Source organism: Bubalus bubalis, chromosome 13 (assembly GCF_019923935.1).
Source record: "Bubalus bubalis isolate 160015118507 breed Murrah chromosome 13, NDDB_SH_1, whole genome shotgun sequence".
NCBI classification, from domain to species: Eukaryota; Metazoa; Chordata; class Mammalia; order Artiodactyla; family Bovidae; genus Bubalus; species Bubalus bubalis.
In genome coordinates, this window is record NC_059169.1 from 57,699,800 (window position 1) to 57,719,544 (window position 19,745).

The 19,745-nt window shown below is 44.3% G+C and overlaps 1 protein-coding gene across 2 annotated transcripts in view; it reads right to left on the reverse strand.

The window, feature by feature from the left end:
- The window catches only part of FLT3 (fms related receptor tyrosine kinase 3), a 69,971-nt gene extending 51,608 nt beyond the window's left edge, over nucleotides 1-18,363 (reverse strand). Inside the window, exons 1-2 of one of the 2 annotated variants that reach the window (XM_025262874.3) lie at nucleotides 18,185-18,363; nucleotides 1,847-1,968 (exon numbers count right to left, since the gene is read on the reverse strand). In XM_025262874.3, the coding sequence (XP_025118659.3) occupies nucleotides 1,847-1,954 (108 nt within the window). In that variant the 5' untranslated portion in view covers nucleotides 1,955-1,968; nucleotides 18,185-18,363. Of the gene's footprint in view, nucleotides 1-1,846; nucleotides 1,969-17,195; nucleotides 17,366-18,184 lie in introns of those variants that run through there. The other variant, XM_006068026.4, reaches the window with a different exon arrangement.
- Between the last annotated feature and the right edge of the window lie 1,382 nt (nucleotides 18,364-19,745).

A 19,745-nucleotide genomic window follows, 5' to 3' on the forward strand; every position in this document is an offset into this window, starting at 1 on the left:
CATCACAGCAGATAATAGTAAAATTTTTTCTTGTCTGCACTAAAATAATCATGTACGCCAAATGTCTTAGTTATCAACTAGCCAATGTTTTAATGACACCAATATCTGTTAAAAATTTAAACCCAAATAAATAAGTAAATAAACAAACTATACTTTTGTGCTATGTGTACTCTATAAAAGATAACAGAGTAACTATAGCTTTGTATGAATCCTTAACTGGATAAAAACCATCAGATCAGATCAGATCAGTCGCTCAGTCATGTCCGACTCTTTGCGACCCCATGAATCACAGCATGCCAGGCCTCCCTGTCCATCACCATCTCCCAGAGTTCACTCAAACTCACGTCCATCGAGTCCATGATGCCATCCAGCCATCTCATCCTCTGTCGTCCCCTTCTCCTCCTGCCCCCAATCCTTCCCAGCATCAGAGTCTTTTCCAATGAGTCAACTCTTCGCATGAGGTGGCCAAAGTACTGGAGTTTCAGTTTTAGCATCATTCCTTCCAAAGAACACCCAGGGCTGATCTTTAGAATGGACTGGTTGGATTTCCTTGCAGTCCAAGGGACTCTCAAGAGTCTTCTCCAACATAGAATTGGTTAATTTATGGTCACTTTTTATTGTATATAGACTTCTAATATTTTCAGTTTCTTGATCATTTAAGCTTCCTTCATTTGAGTAAACACCTAGGCTATGTTAGCTGAATAGCATTAAGAAGAGTAATGGAAAACAAGGGTGGAACTTGAAGGAGTCAGAGCCAGTTTATGGAGTGATATGCACGTCGACTGAAGTCATGAGAAGACCAAGCCAGGCTGTAAAGGATGTAGCTATGCCTCAAGAAGCATAGTCTGGGGGCCTCCCTGGTGGCTCAGGGGTACAGAATCCACCTACCAAAGCAGGGGACACGGGTTTGATCCCTGGGTGGGGAAGATCCCACATGCCATGGGACAACTAAGCATGTGTGCCGCAACTGCTGAGCCTGTGCTCTAGAACTTGGGAACTGCAGCTACTGAGGCTGTGTGCCGCAACCGCTGGAGCCTGCGCGCCCTAGAGCCTGTGATCAACAACAAGGGAAGCGCGGGCACAGCATCTAGAGCAGCCCCAGACCTCTGCAACCAGAGAAAGCCCACGCAAAGCAACAGAGACTCGGTGCAGCCCAAAATTAATTAAGAAAAAGAAAAGAAAAGTTTGGCAGCCCTATCTGAGCTGAGCTGTAGAAGGAAGAAGCCACTTAGAATATTATTGTGACTATGAGGGCTGGAATTAGGGAAGTGGCAGGGAGACTGGAGAGTATGAGGTGGTTAAATGAGAACTAGGAAAGAAAGGAAATTGATAAGACTTGGTAACTGACCAAATGTGAGGGCAGAGAAAGGAAGCAGTCCAAAGTGAGGCTGAGCTTTCAAGCTTAGGATCTAGACAGGGCTGTAAACAGAAATCCATTAAAACAAGATGTTTGGGGAAATAGAAATGAAGTAAATTATATAGGTGGGTCTTAATGAGCAAATGGAAAAAATCTATTTATGTAAACCCAGGAGGCAGTTGGAAATTTAGAGATTTGGGGCTTGAGAGAGAAGCCTGGCTTTATTTTAAGGAGAAAAGGAAATCTTTGTTTCTTATTCATTCTGAGTATCACTGTCCTTCCAGAATCTAAGCCCAAAGAGAATGTGACTCTTGTTGGGATGGAGCCCCAGGTAACAATGAGGAGAGATGCTCATCAATACCCCACATGAGTGCATAGTTACTTAAATATGTAAAAAGAAAAGCTCATAAGCCATAGCAGGTCTCAATAGCTTACAAAGTATGGTCTCCAGAGAAAATAGCGAAAATTGCCATTTTACTATTACTTTACCATGGGATTTGATGATGATGTCCGCACTGATGAATCGTTGTTTCCATGGTTGATTAAAACACACTTGATCTCAGGCAGATCTTGATTTGTAATAGTCTGGAATATCATTGTGGAAAAAACAACTGTGAAAGCAAACAAAGGCAGTGATGTTGATACATGCACACCTTAAAAAGAAAATATGTATTCATCTTACATTAAACAAAATGTAATCAAGGGAAAGTGGCCAACAGGAAAGCATGCAGGAAGTATAATTTCACAAAAGGCAAGTCTTACTATCAATCTTGAGCAGAGGTCCTTAGAGCAGTGTTTTCCAAGGGAACATTCTTGGGTGATGGAAATATTCCTTATCTGTGCTGTTCAACAGGGTGGTCCTTAGCTGCATTTAGCATTAAGCATTTGAAGTGAGGCTAGTGCAACTGAGGACTGGTTATTCGTATACCAGCCATTTTTTTCTTCTTTATGGTTTCCTGGTGCATATACAAGTTACGTTTATGGTACAGGGTAGCCTTTTAAGTGTGCAACAGCATTATACCCAAGAATACAGTGTGTATACCTTAACTAAAACATACTTTCTTGCTAAAAAATGCTAACCATCATCTGAGCCTTCAGTGAATTGTAGTCCTAACATCAAAGATCACTCATCAAAGATCACCAAAACAACTATAATAATAGTGAAAACATTTGAAATATTGTGAGAATTACCAAAACGTGACATAGAGATACAAAACGTGCAAATGCTGTTTTATCATCACATAATTTTGAATTTCCCAGTTTTCTTCTTGTAGCTGATTTCTGGTTTCATACCACTGTGATCAGAAATATCCTGGAGAATGTTCCGAGTGAGCTTGAGAAGACTGTATATTCACTGCTGTTAGATGGCATGTTCTGTAAATGTCTGTTAGGTCCACCTAGTCTAACACGTAGTTTAAGTCTGATGTTTCCTTATTGATTTTATGTCTAGATGATCTATCCTTTGTTGAAACTGGGGTACTGAAGTCCCTTTGTGTTGTTGCATTGTTATTTCTCCCTTCAGGTCTATTAGCATTTGCTTAATTTCTTTAGGTGCTCCTATGTCAGGTGCATAGATATTTATACATGTCATATTCTCTACTGGGCGACCCTTTTTTCATTGACCCTTTTTACCTCTTATGACAGTCTTTGGCGAAAGTCTATTTCGTCTGATGTAAGTATAGATATCTCTACTTTTGGTTTCCATGAGCATGCAGTATCTTTTTCCATCCCTTTACTTTTAGTCTGCGTGCGTCTTTAAAACTGATTAGGAACTTCCCAGGTGGCCCAGTGGTTAAGAATCCGCCAGCCAATACAGGGGACACAGGTTTGATCTCTGGTTTGGGCAGATCCCACGTGCCTTGGAGCACAAAGCCTGCTAGCCCCACGACTGAAGCCAGTGCACTCTGGAGTCCACGCACCACAGCTACTGAGCCCACGCACCACAACCAGAGAGTCCATGCACTGCAACGGAAAAGATCCTGCATGCTGCAACTAAGACCCAACACCGCCAAATAAATAAAATCAATAAGTATTCTTTAAAAAATTGTTGAAGGATAGTTGCCAGGTATTCTTGGTTAGCTGTTTTTTTTCTTTTAGCATTTCAAATATATAATGCCATTCCTTTCTGGCCTACAAAGTCTCTGCTGAAAAATCTGCTGATAGTACTACAGAGGGTCCGCTATTTTCCTTCTGGCTGCCTTTAAGATCTTCTCCTTGTCTTTAGTTTCTGACAGTATATCTATAACGTGTCTCAGGAGGTCTCTTTACATTCATCTTATCTGGAAGTCTCTGGACTTCTTGGACCGGATGTCTGTTGCTTTTCCCCAGATGAGGGGATTTTTCAGCCATTATCTCTTTGAATAAATATTGTGCGCTTTCTCTTTCTCTTCGTCTTTTGGGACCCCTATAATATGACTATTAGTTTAGTTTGATGGTATCTGTTAAGTCCCTTAAACTGTCTTCACTCTTTTCTTTTTTCACTTATTGCTCCTCTGATTGGATGAATTCCACTGCTCTGTCTTTGATCTCAGTAATTCTTCCACCACATCTAGTCGGTTGGTGAACCCCTTTTCTGAATTTTTCAGTTATTGTATTCTTCTTAAGCTTTCTCTCTCTGTGGAAATTCTCACTTTATTCATGTATTGTTCTCAGGGAGCATCAGTGAGCATCTTTATGACTGTTAGTTTGAACTCTTTTTTAAAAAACAACTATTTATTTATTTATTTTTGGCTGCACTGGGTCTTCTTCGCTGCCTGTGGGCTTTGTCTTGTTGCAGAGAGTGGGGGCTACTCTCTAGTCATGGTTATCAAACTTCTCATTGCAGTGGCTTCTCTTGTTGGATCACACAGGCTCTAGAGTGCGGGCTCAGTAGTTGTGACACATGGGCTCAGTTGCCTTACAGCACGTGGAATCTTCCCGAACCAGGAATGGAACCCACATGCTCTGCTTTGGCAAGGGGATTCTTAACCAGTGGACCACCAGGGAAGTCCTATTTTGAACTCTTTACAGGTAAATCACTTATCTCCATTTCACTAAGGTTTGTTTCTGGAGTTTTATCTTATTCTTTTGTTAGAAACATGCTCCTTTCTTTCTTCATCATCTTTGATTATCTATGTTGGTTTCTGTGGATTAGATAAAACAGCCATATTATCCCAGTCTTCACAGAATAGCCTCTTGTAGAAGAAATCTTATCCATCCACCCAGGTTTAGTTCTTGGTTCAGTTCAGTTCAGTTCAGTCGCTCAGTCATGTACCACTCTTTGTGACCCCATGAATTGCAGCATGCCAGGCCTCCCTGTCCATCACTAACTCCCGGAGTTCACCCAAACTCATGTCCATAGCGTCGGTGATGCCATCCAGCCATCTCATCCTCTGTCGTCCCCTTCTCCTCCTGCCCCCAATCCCTCCCAGCATCAGAGTCTTTTCCAATGAGTCAACTCTTCACATGAGGTGGCCAAAGTATTGGAGTTTCAGCTTCAGCATCAGTCCTTCTAAAGAACACCCAGGACTGATCTCCTTTAGAATGGACTGGTTGGATCTCCTTGCAGTCCAAGGGACTCTCAAGAGTCTTCTCCAACATCACAGTTCAAAAGCATCAATTCTTCGGCGCTCAGCTTTCTTCACAGTCCAACTCTCACATGACCACTGGAAAAACCATAGCCTTGACTAGATGGACCTTTGTTGGCAAAGTAATGTCTCTGCTTTTGAATATGCTATCTAGGTTGGTCATAACTTTCCTTCCAAGGAGTAAGCATCTTTTAATTTCATGGCTGCAGTCACCATCTGCAGTGATTTTGGAGCCCACAAAAATAAAGTCTGACACTGTTTCCACTGTTTCCCCATCTATTTCCCTTGAAGTGATGGGACCAGATGCCATGATCTTCGTTTTCTGAATGCTGAGCTTTAAGCCAACTTTTTCACTCTCCTCTTTCACTTTCATCAAGAGGCTTTTTAGTTCCTCTTCACTTTCTGCCATAAGGGTGGTGTCATCTGCATATCTGAGGTTACTGATATTTCTCCCGGCAATCTTGATTCCAGCTTGTGTTTCTTCCAGCCCAGCGTTTCTCATGATGTACTCTGCATATAAGTTAAATAAGCAGGGTGACAATATACAGCCTTGACGTACTCCTTTTCCTATTTGGAACCAGTCTGTTGTTCCATGTCCAGTTCTAACTGTTGCTTCCTGACCTGCATATGGGTTTCTCAAGAGGCAGGTCAGGTGGTCTGGTATTCCCATCTTTTTCAGAATTTTCCACAGTTTATTGTGATCCACACAGTCAAAGGCTTTGGCATAGTCAATAAAGCAGAAATAGATGTTTTTCTGGAACTCTCTTGCTTTTTTGATGATCCAGTGGATGTTGGCAATTTGATCTCTGGTTCCTCTGCCTTTTCTAAAACCATCTTGAACATCTGGAAGTTCATGGTTCACGTATTGCTGAAGTCTGGCTTGGAGAATTTTGAGCATTACTTTACTAGCGTGTGAGATGAGTGCAATTGTGCGGTAGTTTGAGCATTCTTTGGCATTGCCTTTTTTTGGGATTGGAATGAAAAGTGACCATTTCCAGTCCTGTGGCCACTGCTGAGTTTTCCAAATTTGCTGGCATATTGAGTGCAGCACTTTCACAGCATCATCTCTGAGGATTTGGAATAGCTCAACTGGAATTCCATCACCTCCATTAGCTTTGTTCATAATGATGCTTTCTAAGGCCCACTTGACTTCACACTGGAGGATGTCTGACTCTAGGTGAGTGATCACACCATCGTGATTATCTGGGTTGTGAATATCTTTTTTGTACAATTCTTCTGTGTATTCTTGCCACCTCTTCTTAATATCTTCTGCTTCTGTTAGGTCATACCATTTCTGTCCTTTATCGAACCCATCTTTGCATGAAATGTTCCCTTGGTATCTCTAATTTTCTTGAAGAGATCTCTAGTCTTTCCCATTCTGTTGTTTTCCTCTATTTCTTTGCATTGATCACTGAGGAAGGCTTTCTTATCTCTCCTTGCTATTCTTTGGAACTCTGCATTCAGATGCTTATATCTTTCCTTTTCTCCTTTGCTTTTCACTTCTCTTCTTTTCACAGCTATTTGTAAGGCCTCCCCAGACAGCCATTTTGCTTTTTTGCATTTCTTTTCCATGGGAATGGTCTTGATCCCTGTCTCCTGTACAATGTCACGAACCTCAGTCCATAGTTCATCAGGCACTCTATCTATCAGATTTAGTCCCTTAAATCTATTTCTCACTTCCACTGTATAAGGGATTTGATTTAGGTCATACCTGAATGGTCTAGTGGTTATCCCTACTTTCTTCAATTTCAGTCTGAATTTGGCAATAAGGAGTTCTTGGTAGTTTCTTAAATTACCTTTTTTGTGCTTATTGGTTCCCAGTAATAAGGATGTGTCATGATTTGCCAGTGTCCTAAAGGGGAGGAGATTTTATTTTCTTGGGCTCCAAAATCACTGGGAACGGTGACTGCAGCTACAAAATTAAAAGGCGATAGCTCCTTGGATGCTATGACAAATCTGGACAGCATTTTAAAAAGCAGAGACATCATTTTTCTGACAGAGGTCCATATAGTCAAAGCCATGGTTTTTTCCAGTAGTCATGTATGGATGCGAAAGTTGGAGCATAAAAAAGGCTGAGTGCTGAAGAACTGATGTTTTTGAATTGTGGTGCTGGCAAAGACTCTTGAGAGTCCCTTGGACCACAGGGAGATCAAACCAGTCCATCCTAAAGGAAATCAACCCTGACTATTCATTGGAAGGACTGATGCTGAAGCTGAAGATCCAGTACTTCGGTCACCTGATGAGAACTCACTGGAAAAGACCGTGATGCTGGGAAAGACTGAGGGCAGGAGAAGGGGCTGACAGGATGAGATGGTTGGATGGCATCACTGCCTCAACGGACATGAGTGTGAGTAAACTCTGGGAAATAGTGAAGGACAGGAAAGCCTGGTGTGCTATAGTCCAAGGGGTCTCAGAGTCAGACACAACTTAGCGACTGAAAAACAACAACAACAAAGGGAAGATCTCAGTTAGTACCTAGATGCACAGTGAAGCTGGACTCTCAGGCAGTGGCTTTTAAAATACACAAGCAGACCTCTTTCAGGGAAAGAATGGGAGCTAGTGTTTGTCTGCTTTCTCTGCACTGAGCCCTAAAGGAGAGTCAGTTAATAACTGTTTCTTTGTTCACTACAGACCAATGGGACCCACAAATGCAAGTCCTGCTGGCCACCAGATCAAGGAATGTGTCCTCTGGGTGGCAGTCACAAAGGCCATGGTTTTAGACACATGTATAAGCTCCTTTCAGAGAGATACCAGAGGGCAAATGTGTAAATGGTGCATCCAGCCTCCTCAGGCTCAGGCAGAATTGCAGTCAGTTCCTAGATGTATGTTAAATTAGGTTGAAAACGGACCTCTTGAAAAAGCATCAAAAATGGGCAGAAGACCTAAATACGCATTTCTCCAAAGAGGACATAGAGATGGTCAATAGGCACATGAAAAGATGCTCAACATCGCTAATTATTAGAGAAATGCGAATCAAAACTTCACTGAAGTATCATCTCACACCCATCAGAATGGCCATTATCAAAAAGTCTACAAATAATAAATGCTGGAGCGGGTATGGAGAAAAGGGGACCCCTCTACACTGTTGGTGGGAATGTAAATTGGTACAGCCACCATGGAGAACAGTATGGAGGTTAGTTAAAAAAATAAAAATAGAGGGAATGCTCCGGTGGTCCAGGGGTTAGGACTCCATGCTTCCACTGCCAGGAGCCTGGGTTTGATCCCTGGTTGGAGGACTGAGATTCTGCAAGCTGCATGGAATGGCCAAAAACAAAAACCAGAGTGACCATATGATCCTGCAATCCTACTCCTGGGCACATATCCGGACAAAATGATAATTCAAAAAGATACATTCACCCTAATGTTCATAGCAGCACTATTTACAATAGCCAAGACACATAAGCAACCTAAATGCCCATCAACAGAGAAACGGATAAAGATGAGGTATACATATACAACAGAATATTACTTAGCCATAAAAAAGAATGAAATAATGCCATTTGCAGCAACATGGATGGACCTAGTGATTATCATATTAAGTGAAGTATGAGACAGAGGGAGACAAATATCACATGGTATCACTTACATGTGGAATCCAAAAAATGGTACAAATGAACTCATTTACAAAACAAACAGATTCAGACATAGAAAACAAAGTATTGTTACCAAAGGTGAAGGCTGGGGTAGGGATAAATTAGGAGCTTGGGATTAACAGATACACACTGCTATATATAAAGGAGAAAAACAACAAGGCTGTATTGTATAGTAGAGGGAACTATATTCATTGTCTTATAATAACCCATAGTGGAAAAAATCTGAAAAAGAATATGTATATACACGTATGTAAAACTGAATTGCTTTGCTGTTCACTAGAAACTACTACAGCATTGTAAACCAACTATACTTCAATAAAAGTTTTTTTTGTTTGTTTTTAAATAGGCCTCTTTAAGGAAAAGACTGGGAGAAGGCTGTTTCTGTCTGTTGCCTCAGCACTGAGCCTGGGGGTATAGTCACAAGGAGTCTTTGCAAACCCTTTACAAACTGTTTCTTTGTTTGCTAGGGTCTCTTGGACACAAGTCCCATTGGCTTTCAGAGCCAGGTGTTTTAGGAGTCAGTTACCTGCTGTGATAACCCCGAACTTCAGCAAGTCATTTGACCTCTTTGGGTCCCACTTTCCTCATTTGGTAAAAGAGGGCAGTAGACCCATGTGGTATAATAAATATACTTGGCCTTAGATCAAAATGTATTTGGTCTTTCCCAGCACCATGCACGCATGCTCAGTCGTGTCTGATTCTTTGTTACCACATAGACTGTAGCCCCCGGGGATCCTCTGTCCGTAGGATTCTCCAGGCAAGAGTACTGGAATGGGTTGCCATTTCCACCTCTGGGGGATCTTCCCGACCCAGGGATTGAACCTGCGTCTCCTGAGTTGGCAGGTGGGTTCTTTAACACTGCACCACCTAGGAAGCACTCTTTCCTGGCACAAAGCTCCTAAAATCCTTGAAATTTCCTGAGCAACAGGGGTGTCTGTTGTTACTCACAATGAGCCCCTTCTGCGCACTCCAGAGTTTACGCTAACAAGGCGACTTAGGGCGGGGTGCCTCTGCAGCCCCAGGAGCGGGGGTGGGGGTGGGGTGGGGGGGTGGTGTTGTCCCAAGAAAGATCCGGAGGTTGGAGGGGTGAGGCTGAAAGCTGACCTGTGGACAAACAGGGAGGGGAGTGTGCTAATTAAACTCTATAACAATTCTTGAACTGAGAGATCCAGTGAGCTTCCGGATTGGTGAACTGGATGACATTCCGAGCCCTCCCCACACCCCTTGCCTTGCCCTCTGTATCTCTTCCACCTGGCTATCCTGGAGTTATATCCTTTCATCATAAAATGGTAATCTAGCAAGCAAATTGTTTTTCTGAATTCTGTGAGCTGTTCCAGCAAAGTCATCAAACTCAAGGAGAGGGTCCTGGGAACCTCTGACTTACAGCCCGCGCTGGTGGCAACCTGGACTTGACACTGGCATCTGATGGGGGTCAAGAGGGCTCTGAGCCCTTAACCTGTGGGATCTGATGCTATCTCTGGGGAGAGAGTGTCAGAATTGAGTTAAACTGTAGGACATCCAATTGGTTCCCAAGAACTGCTTGGTGTGGGGAACTCTCCCATCCCATATACATGGAGGCCAGCGGAGCCAGGAGTGGTCAGTGTGAGTCCAGGGAAGGAGACTCGTGTGCTCTTCTTTGCACCTGGGACACTCTCATCGCTGTCATCTCGCCAGTCTCTGCTCTTTCTCATGATTTTAATAAAGGACAGTCCATTTGCTCAGGAGTTCCAAATCCATACCTCCTGTGTGTACGGCTATATATCTGGGTGGCCCCCAGGAACCTTACACTCAGACTGAACTCCCCCCTTTCCTTCCACCCCCTACCCCCTCCTCTGTTAGTGCCAGCACACCCACTGTCCCCATAGCCAGAAGTCACTTTCAACTCCTCCCTCTCCCCCACTTCCCATCATCCAGGCAGCTGCCAAGCCGTATTTTGACCTCCGAATAATCCCCACATCTCTGCATGGCCCTGCCTCTCTACCACCACTGCCCCAACTCCAGTCCTTGTTGCGTCTGGCCTGGCCGACTGCCAACTGCTTCCTCACTGTCCTCTCTGCCATGTCCTGTCTGCCTGACGCCCATCCTCGACACAGACCCCAAAACTGTCCTTCTAGAGCACATGTCAGTGCTCCGACATGCTGTCACTCCTCGCCTTCAAACCCTAAACAGCCTAGAGCACTGGTCCTTACCCTTCTTGAGTCACAGACCACACCGAAAAATCTGATGAAAGCAATTAACCCTCACACACACATACACACTCACACACTATACATACACATACACAAACACACACACAATATACACATACATTCATATATATAGCACACCAATACACGCACACACACATATACACACAAACACAATATATACACACATACACACAATACACATAGAGACATACACACATAATATACACACACAAACACACACACACAATATACAAACACATACACACACATATAAAGATATACACACAATACACACACACAAACACACACACACCCTAAAGGACACAAGGACCCCCTGAATTCCTTCCAGAGACTCTTGGGCCACAGGAGAACATCCAAGTCCTTTATCATATCACTAAAACACTCCTTACACATCACACACATCTGAGCCTCTGGAAGCTACCCATTGAACAGGCTTCATTTTCTGAGTTGACACCTTCGTAGATGAGAATTTCCTGATCCTGGGGGGCCTTTTACATTGTGCCTCAGCAACTCAGGAGAGAATTACGGAGTCCGTCTGCTCCGTGATTCTGACCTCTCTACTGTTCTCTTCACTGTCCTGTTTGCCTGGAAAGTCCTTATTCTCCCCTTCCCCTGTCAAGCCTTACCTTTCTTTTATTTATTTACTTGGCTGTGCCGGATCTTAGTTGGGGCATGTGAACAGTTAGTCGTGGCATGTAGGATCTAGTTTCCCGACGCGGGATTAAACCCGGGGCCTCTGCATTGGGAGCACTAAATCTCAGTCACTGGACCACTAGGGAAGCACCTAAGTCTTAACTTTCTAATCAAGACTTGACATCACCTCTTCTGGGAAGCCTTGCCTGATTTTCTCAGTCTGTGTTGGAGGGTCAACCTCGGTCCTTATTTCTAAAATTACACCACAGTTTTCCTTTTACATGCTTACCCTGTGCCACCAACACCCCCAACATTAGACTGTGAGCAGGAATCTGAACTATGTGGCACCTGGCTGGCCCACATGGTGCTCCCAAGGGTCTAAGAAGGCAAGGAGAGAAACCGTGGAACTAAATCCTGACGATTCCTTCCAACTTGAGGCATCTCTCTTTCTGCGAAGCACCTGTCTGACAGGGGATGAAGCTGCACTCTACAGGTATTATCTGATGAAGCGGTAAGATATTGCTTATCTCCCTTCATGCAGAGACATTTCTGGCCAGAATAAAGAACTCAGGTTTTCTGACTGTGTTGCTCGCCCTAACATATTCAACTGCATCATCTCCAAGAACAGAACCCCTAATATTAGGAACATTGTAACTCAAATAGCAAAGCAGCGGAAGACTGGATTCAATGGGTATGTAATAACCAAAACACACTGGTTTCCGGCTTCTCTGGTAACTCGGTGGTCAAGAATCTGCAGGAGACACGGGTTCAATCCCTAATCTGGGAAGAACCCACGTGTGGAGGAGCAGCTAAGACCGTGCTCTGCAACTACTGAGTCAGTATTCTAGAGCCCGGGAGCCACAACCGCTGAGCCCACTGCCACGAGTACTGAACTCAAGCGCCTAGAGTCCGAGCTTTAGAACAACAGAAGCCATGGTGATGAGAAGCCCGTGCACCCACAACTAGAGTGTAGCTGCAACTCAAGAAAAAAAGCCCAAGCAGCAAGGAAGATCCAGCACAGCCAAAAAAAATAAATCAAAGTTTTAAAAAACATAATGGTTTAAAGAAATAATGACAATATCCTGTTTTAAAGTAGGCTGCAAATAATTTTATGGCAGATTCTTGGCTACCAATGGACTTAGAATGACAGCAGTGAAAAAATACTTTTACTGTTTAACCTAAAAAAATAATAATAGTTCCTCTTTTGGATCTTATGCAATTCCTCTAGCCACAAAAGAACAGTGTGTGTGTACTTTATATTATTTTTAAATTTCCTCTACATGTGTTGGGACCCATCGAACAGAATTGCGTGATTCCAACTAACGATCATCAGAGGGTTCTACAAAAGCTGTTATCATTTGAAGACTTAAGGATGATCTAGCCATAGAGGTAATTCAATCACATATACGTAAATCTCACAGACCCCCAAACAACAGAAAAACCTTCAGCCATAGAACTATGGCCACCTAAGATAAAGCTAAGACTTTTTTGGAAATCAATATTTGAAAAATAATAAGATCACAAAATCATCTTGATGAAAACCAAAAGCTTTATTCAGTCTTGTGAGATTCACAAGACTTTGCTATTTTGGAGTGAATAGCAAAGGGTACAGCATCGTAGCAAGAACAAGCTAAGCAAATTAAAAATGAGGCCAAGCTAGTTTCCAGCCCCTCGATTTCCCTCCCCCAAGTTCTTATTCCTCTCCTCTTCAAGGTCCTTTTCAAAATCAAGAACAATGATAAAATACAATACTTTTGAGATTATTTGTGGTTTTTTTTTTACACCAAATCAGAATCTTGACCCAAAGATTAAGGCAATATCTGGTGGCTATTTGAAGATTCAGAGAGACCAGAATCTTGAACACTGACAAGGGCTCTTGTCACATCGCTTCCTGAGTTTCATTAGAGGATGAAAAAGATGAGGGGACTAAAAGGAATTGCAGAGAAAGTCATGAAGCTGAGCCATCCTGTGGGCTTCTCAATCAAGCAGGGATGCTCTCTGGGGAGGAAAATGCAGCCAACAAATTTGTTCAAAGAACCATTTGGAAAATTGCTTCTTCCTAGAATCTTAAAAAAATAAATGGCCATATTTCATTCTGGAACAGTCCATTTTAAAAATTTCAAATGGAAGAGTCATTTCATCCCCACAACCATTAAATCCAGTAATATCCATGTTTAAATAGTCTTAGGCTACGAAATGGAGAAGCCAATGGCACCGCACTCCAGTACTCTTGCCTGGAAAATCCCATGGACGGAGGAGCCTGGTGGGCTGCAGTCCATGGGGTCGCTAAGAGTCGGACACAATTGAGCGACTTCACTTTCACTTTTCACTTTCATGCATTGGAGAAGGAGATGGCAACCCACTCCAGTGTTCTTGTCTGGAGAATCCCAGGGACGGGAGCCTAGTGGGCTGCCATCTGTGGGGTCAAAAAGAGTCGGACACAACTGAAGTGACTTAGCAGCAGCAGCAGCAGGCAACGAAAATCTTGGGATTCATGCTATTTTTCTCCTACAGATATCTATGGATCATGACAACTGTATTGGAAGGTTTAAATAACTGAAAGCAAACTTTGTGCTGAAATGTTTTCTTGGAGAAAGGCGATGACCATGCATTTTTAAAATAGAATTGAATTAACTATTTATATGTAAGTTCCCCTGTCCCCATCTTTTTCATCTTTGTACCCTCATGGTGCCTAGCACTGAAATAGGTGTTCAATAAAAGTTTGTCAAATAAATTTCTTTTTCTTCCTCATGGAGGCTCCCTCTTCATCTTTTTCCCTCCCTGGAATATAAATGTCTTCCTCTCCCATACTTAAGATCTCATTACCTAACTGTTCTTCAGTTAAGCAACAGGAAACTTCAACAAGAACGAAATCTTTACTGATAACTAAAGGGTTAATGAAAGTGCCTTCTTAGTTATAAAAAGTAGAGGCAAGTAGTTAATAATGAAACCTAAGAGAATAATTTACTATAGATCCATTCGAAGTAACCAAGAAGAAATGAACAGCCAGTCTAAACTTTTAGGATGGCATGGATTAGAATGAGGCTTTTAGGATGAAAGGGAATCTTAACACCAGGTCACCAGGTCTGGTGTCCCCATCCAATCCAAACTTTACTGGGCATCCCTTCCGTCTACCTCCTTCTGAGTTGGTCCCCCTTAGGCTACCAGGTCACAAGCAAACAAAGTAAGATAAGCAGCAAGATCAAAGGATGTCAACTAAATGTGGAGGTCAAAGCTCTGAATATGAATTTCCTGACACTAATGAGAGAAACAGTTATCACAGTTACTGAGATCCTGAAATCTTGCTCCTAGCTATGACCAGTACAGAATGCAATTAGGGCCATGAAGAGTCTGTGTCCATTCTTTAAGCACTACTTAGAAAACCTAATCATTCTTCTTGAAAGGTAGACCTTACAGTATGTGGGAAATGGGAATGGCATCTGATAATTCAATGTAGTTAGAGCTTTTTTAACATTTAAAGTCCTTGTTTTTTAGCCTCTCACTTTATGTTGCTTCATTCAAGGAAGTCTGTAATGGCAAGTCTTGGCAAAGATGTGCCAAGGAGCTCCATACACTGCTAGTGGGAAGGTAAACTGGTGCAACCACTTCAGAAAACTGCTGCACAGTATCTACCAAAACTGACATATGCCTTTCTCTATAATCTAGGAATTTGATTTGAGGGTATCATCCAAAGAGAAATGAGTGTTTCTGTCCCCAGCCACGTAAAAGAGCACTCACAGCAGTGTTATACTCTTCACTACACAAAATTGGAGACACACGAAGTGTTTTTCAACAATAGAATGGATACATTGCATTGTCTAGTCATACTAAGGAAATAGCACCTAGCAATTAAAACAAAAACAAAAACAAAAACAAAAAACCACAGTTATTAAGAATAAAGTTGAATCTCATAATCACAATGCTGAGTGAAAGAAACTGGACATTAAAAAAAGAAACATAATAATGGTTTGGTTTACATGTAGTTCAAAAAAACAGGAAAAACCATGGAATCAGAAGTCAGAATAGTAAATGTGACTAAACCAGTGTGATTCTAATAAAATTCAAACTACTTTTTTTCCTCTCTAAAAAAAAAGTCAGAATAGTGCTACCTTGGGGGAGGGGGTGGAGTTCGAATTGCTCTGTATCTTTATGAAATAATGATTAGACAGGTACCTGTGTATATAAAGGGCTTCCCTGGTGGTTCAGCTGGTCAAGAATCCGCCTGCAATGCGGGAGACCTGGGTTCCATCCCTGGGCTGGGAAGATCCCCTGGAGAAAGGAAAGGCTACCCACTCCAGTATTCTGGCCTGGAGAATTCCATGGACTGTATAGTCCATGGGGTTGCAAAGAGTAGGACACGACTGAGTGACTTTCATTTCACTCACTGTGTATATAAAACCTAATGGAGTTGTACTATTAAGATGTGTGCATATTTTCTATCTGTGAATTATGCCTCATTTAGAAAAATCTGGAGAGAGATGTAGGAATTTCTGAGATTGTCCTGAAATATAAAAGAATTCAATGCAGCTTATATACACTTGCATGTACTGATGTTTATACTTTCCCAAAGCCTTTGTATGTGACTGAAAAACCCACTTACTACTTCAGGTTACACATTAACAGAAAGCTAACTTTTTGTAATAGACTCTGAAAAACATATTGTACTGTACATTTAAAATGTACATATTTACCAATTAACAGAGATGTTTAGGAAATGCAAGATGCTTTTCTACTCTTTTCCCCCTTATGTTTGTTTTTTTTTTTAACTCTATAATTCTGAATTATTTGAAACAAAAGCTACTGGAAATAATTCCTGCACGTCTATACTGCAAGTATTTTCTCCATGGACCACGGAAGATGCAAGACAGACTGCTAGGGTCTGGGAGCTGGAGAAGACACAGAAGACACAGCCAGACTCCCTCCGTGGACAGAGCAGGACAGGCCCGCCAGGGGCAGTGAGTGATGGTCCCCCAAGGCTGCAGAACTAGGACACGATCCGAGGCTTCCTGGCCCTCCAAACTCTGCCTCCTACACCCTAAACGCAAATCAACCCTCTCTTTCCAAACAGATGAACTGGATCTAAAGAGGATTTTTTTTTTTTTCCCGGTAACAATTATGCTATCCAGATTATTTGGGAACAGTCAGCTGAGTCCTTGAAAAGCCTCTTGGGGTTTAACGCCAGGATAAAAATCGAGTACAAGAGGAGGGGGCAGCGGGTATTTTAAGATGTAAATCCCGTTTGCATAATATTTCCCAAAGTATCTACTCATTGATCCAGTCGACATTCGGCGGGGTGGGGGGGTCGTTACCCGAGATGACTCTCTTTGGGGAGAACCCGGGCGCCTTTTCCCATCAGAGTTCACTCCCGACATCAAAACCTCAAAAGAAGAGTTGGAGACGCCACCCAAGAGTCTGTGGTACCGGGGTCGGCGCACGCAAGGTCCGGGTCCCCCGGCGCCCAGCTCGGGGCCGCAGACTCGGGCGGCTGGCCCAGAACCCGGGAGCGCTGGGCGGGCGGGCGGGGCGGCCCGGGCCCCGCAGGCACCGATTCGGCGAGGCCGCCCGCGGGGTCGGGGCGGCCAGTGGGGACCGCGGCCCCGAGCCCGAGCGGCGACGCGAGACCAGCGGGAGGAGAACGCGGGGTGGGCCCGGCCGGGGCCGCGGGTGACTTCAGGGCGAGTCGGGAGGGCGCGGAAGAGGGGAGGGGCGCGGGAGCGAGAGACGGAGCGGGGCGGGGAGGCGCGCGGCGGCGGGGACGGAGGAGGCGCGCACCCGGTGCCCGCGCTGGGTGGGGGCCGGGGGCCGCGGGGGCTCGAGCGGGCGAGCGGGGCCTTACCGAGCAGCGGCAGCCGGCCGCCCAGGCGCGCCAACGCCTGCATGGCCTCCGGAGCCCGGGGTCCCCAGGCCGCACCGGCCCAGCCCTGCGATGCCGCCCTCCGCGGCGCGCCCCGCGCTGCAGGTGGCTCGCTTAAGGATGCGCGTCACCGACCGCAAATTCCCTCGGACTGGTGCAAAGTGGAAAGGGGGGGAGCATCCCTCTCCCCACCCGCAGGGGCTGTGCCGGGGCGCCGGTGCCTGGCGCAGCGCTGCGGCCGAGCCCACGTGCCCGCCGTGGTCCGCAGCCCGCGCTCCGCCGCGCCCGGGGCTCCCCGACTGTGAGGGGGAGACTGGGCGCGGTTCCGCCGGGGAGGTAGCAGGGGCTCGGCGGCCCCCGGCCGGGGAGGAGGCACGACCAGAGCTGCCTGCTCCCTCCACCCCCCGCCCCGCCGGGAGTCCCGGAACCCTCTCGATGAGCGTGGGGACAGCTGAAGCCAGCCACCGTCCACCTCGCGCGCGAGAGGCTTTGAGGCCGCAGGGTGAGCGCTACAGCCGCGCGGCACGCGGACGCCCCAGGCTGGCGCGCGGGCAAGCCGAGGGTCGCGGTCCACGCTGGGTGGATCCTAACTGCGGACCCACGTTCTTTATACCCGCCCCCCCCACTCCCCCCGCCCCTCTCCATCTCCTAGGTTGCCCAGGATGCAGTCCACAGCGGCAGCAAGAAAAACAGGCTCGGTTTCAATGTCAACCAAGGCAATCAGGGAAGCTAACATCAGCCATAGAAACAAAAGCAAAACACAGGTCATCTCGGGCTTTGATTTCTGCACTCGTAATTCTTGTTCTTCATTGCATAATATTTCTACTTGAAATTATTTCCTTTGCAATAAGTTGAAAATTGGAAAGCCCAGGATGTTGGCTCTGAGTCTTCCCTTAACCAGCCCTTGACCTTCACAAAGCCACTCATCCTCTGAGAGTTCCCCCTTACCCCACCCCCCACCCCTTACTCACCAGTAATGGAGTGGAATGGACCACGCAGCTTATAATGTCTCCAAGTTCTAGCAATTCCATGCTTTTCATTATTTCAATCTTTCTGTAATCTAGCGTGATAATTGACATGTGCATTCTTGGCCATACAGTCCTTTTCCTCAGCTGTAGCCTAGAGTAGGAAAATTTTCTCTCCCAGAGCATGACAGAAACGAAATGTGGTGCAGTCACTGTGGAAAACAGCGTGACAGTTTCTCCAAAAATTAAAAATAGAATTACCATATGATCCAGCAATTGCAATGCTGGGTGTATACCCAAAGGAACGGAAAGCAGGGTGATGAAAAGATGGTCTGTACAACCATATTCTAGGAACATTTTTAACAAAACCCAGAAGATGAAAGCAACCCACACGTCCATCATAGATAAATGGATAAACAAAATCCAGTGAATGGATAAAAATGGTATATACATACAATTGGGACGTCCCTGGTGGCTCAGTGGCAAAGAATCCACCTGCCAATGCAGGAGACACGAGTTTGATCCCTGGTCTGGGAAAATTCCCCTGGAGAAGAAAATGGCAACCCACTCCAGTATTCTTGCCTGGAGAGTCCCATGGAACCTGGCATGCTACAGTTTATGAGGTGGTAAATAGTCAGACACGAACAACAACAATAGTTAGCAACCGAACAACAACAACATAATACAGCTAGGATCTTATTCAGCTTTAGAAAGGAAAGACATGCTTTTTTTTTTTTTTTTTTTTTTAGGAAAGACATTCTGACACATGCTACAACATGGATGAACCTTGAGGGCATGTTAAGTGCAATAAGCCAGCGACAAAAAAACAGACACAGGTTCTATCCATATGAGTTCCCTAAAGTAGTCAAATTCTCGAGGCAGGAAGAATGGTTGGGTTGGGATGGGGGCTGGAGAGATGAGGAATGGATATAGGAATGGAGAGTTGTTGTGTGGTGGGGACAGAGTTTCAGTTTTGCAAGATGAAGAGAGTTCTGGAGATTGGTTGCACAATAGTGTGCATGTATTTAACACAATTGTACACATAAAAATGTTTAAGATAGTAGCTTTTATGTTATGTGCATTTTACCACAATTGAAAGTTAAAAAAACTTTTTTTTAAAGCATCTACCTTCAGTCAGACAGAACTAGAGAAAGAGACATTAAGTTCAGTGAGACATGAACAAAAGTGGTGAAGCAGGCTGGTGATGGGAAGAAGAGTGGGCTAGCAAGCCTTCCACTTGCCAAGATCCAAGGCATTACCTTTATTTATAGCTTGATCACTGCTTTCAAGGAAACTGATGGTTACAAGTTTGCAACAGATCAGCTTGGGTGGAGCACTATTCAAGGACACAAAATCAAATCAATAGTGCTGCTTTGTCAAAGAATCTTAGGTACACGGCAGAAAACTGTGAGAATGGAAGCGGGAGAAACATAAATGGCTTCTTTGCACTCCTGATTCTCCCTGGAAATTGTTGGAGAAAAATCATTCTAGAAAGAGCAAATTTTATACACTGAAAATCTTGGAGTATGAGGTATAGTCTAACATTTTAAATTTAAAAAATTTTTAA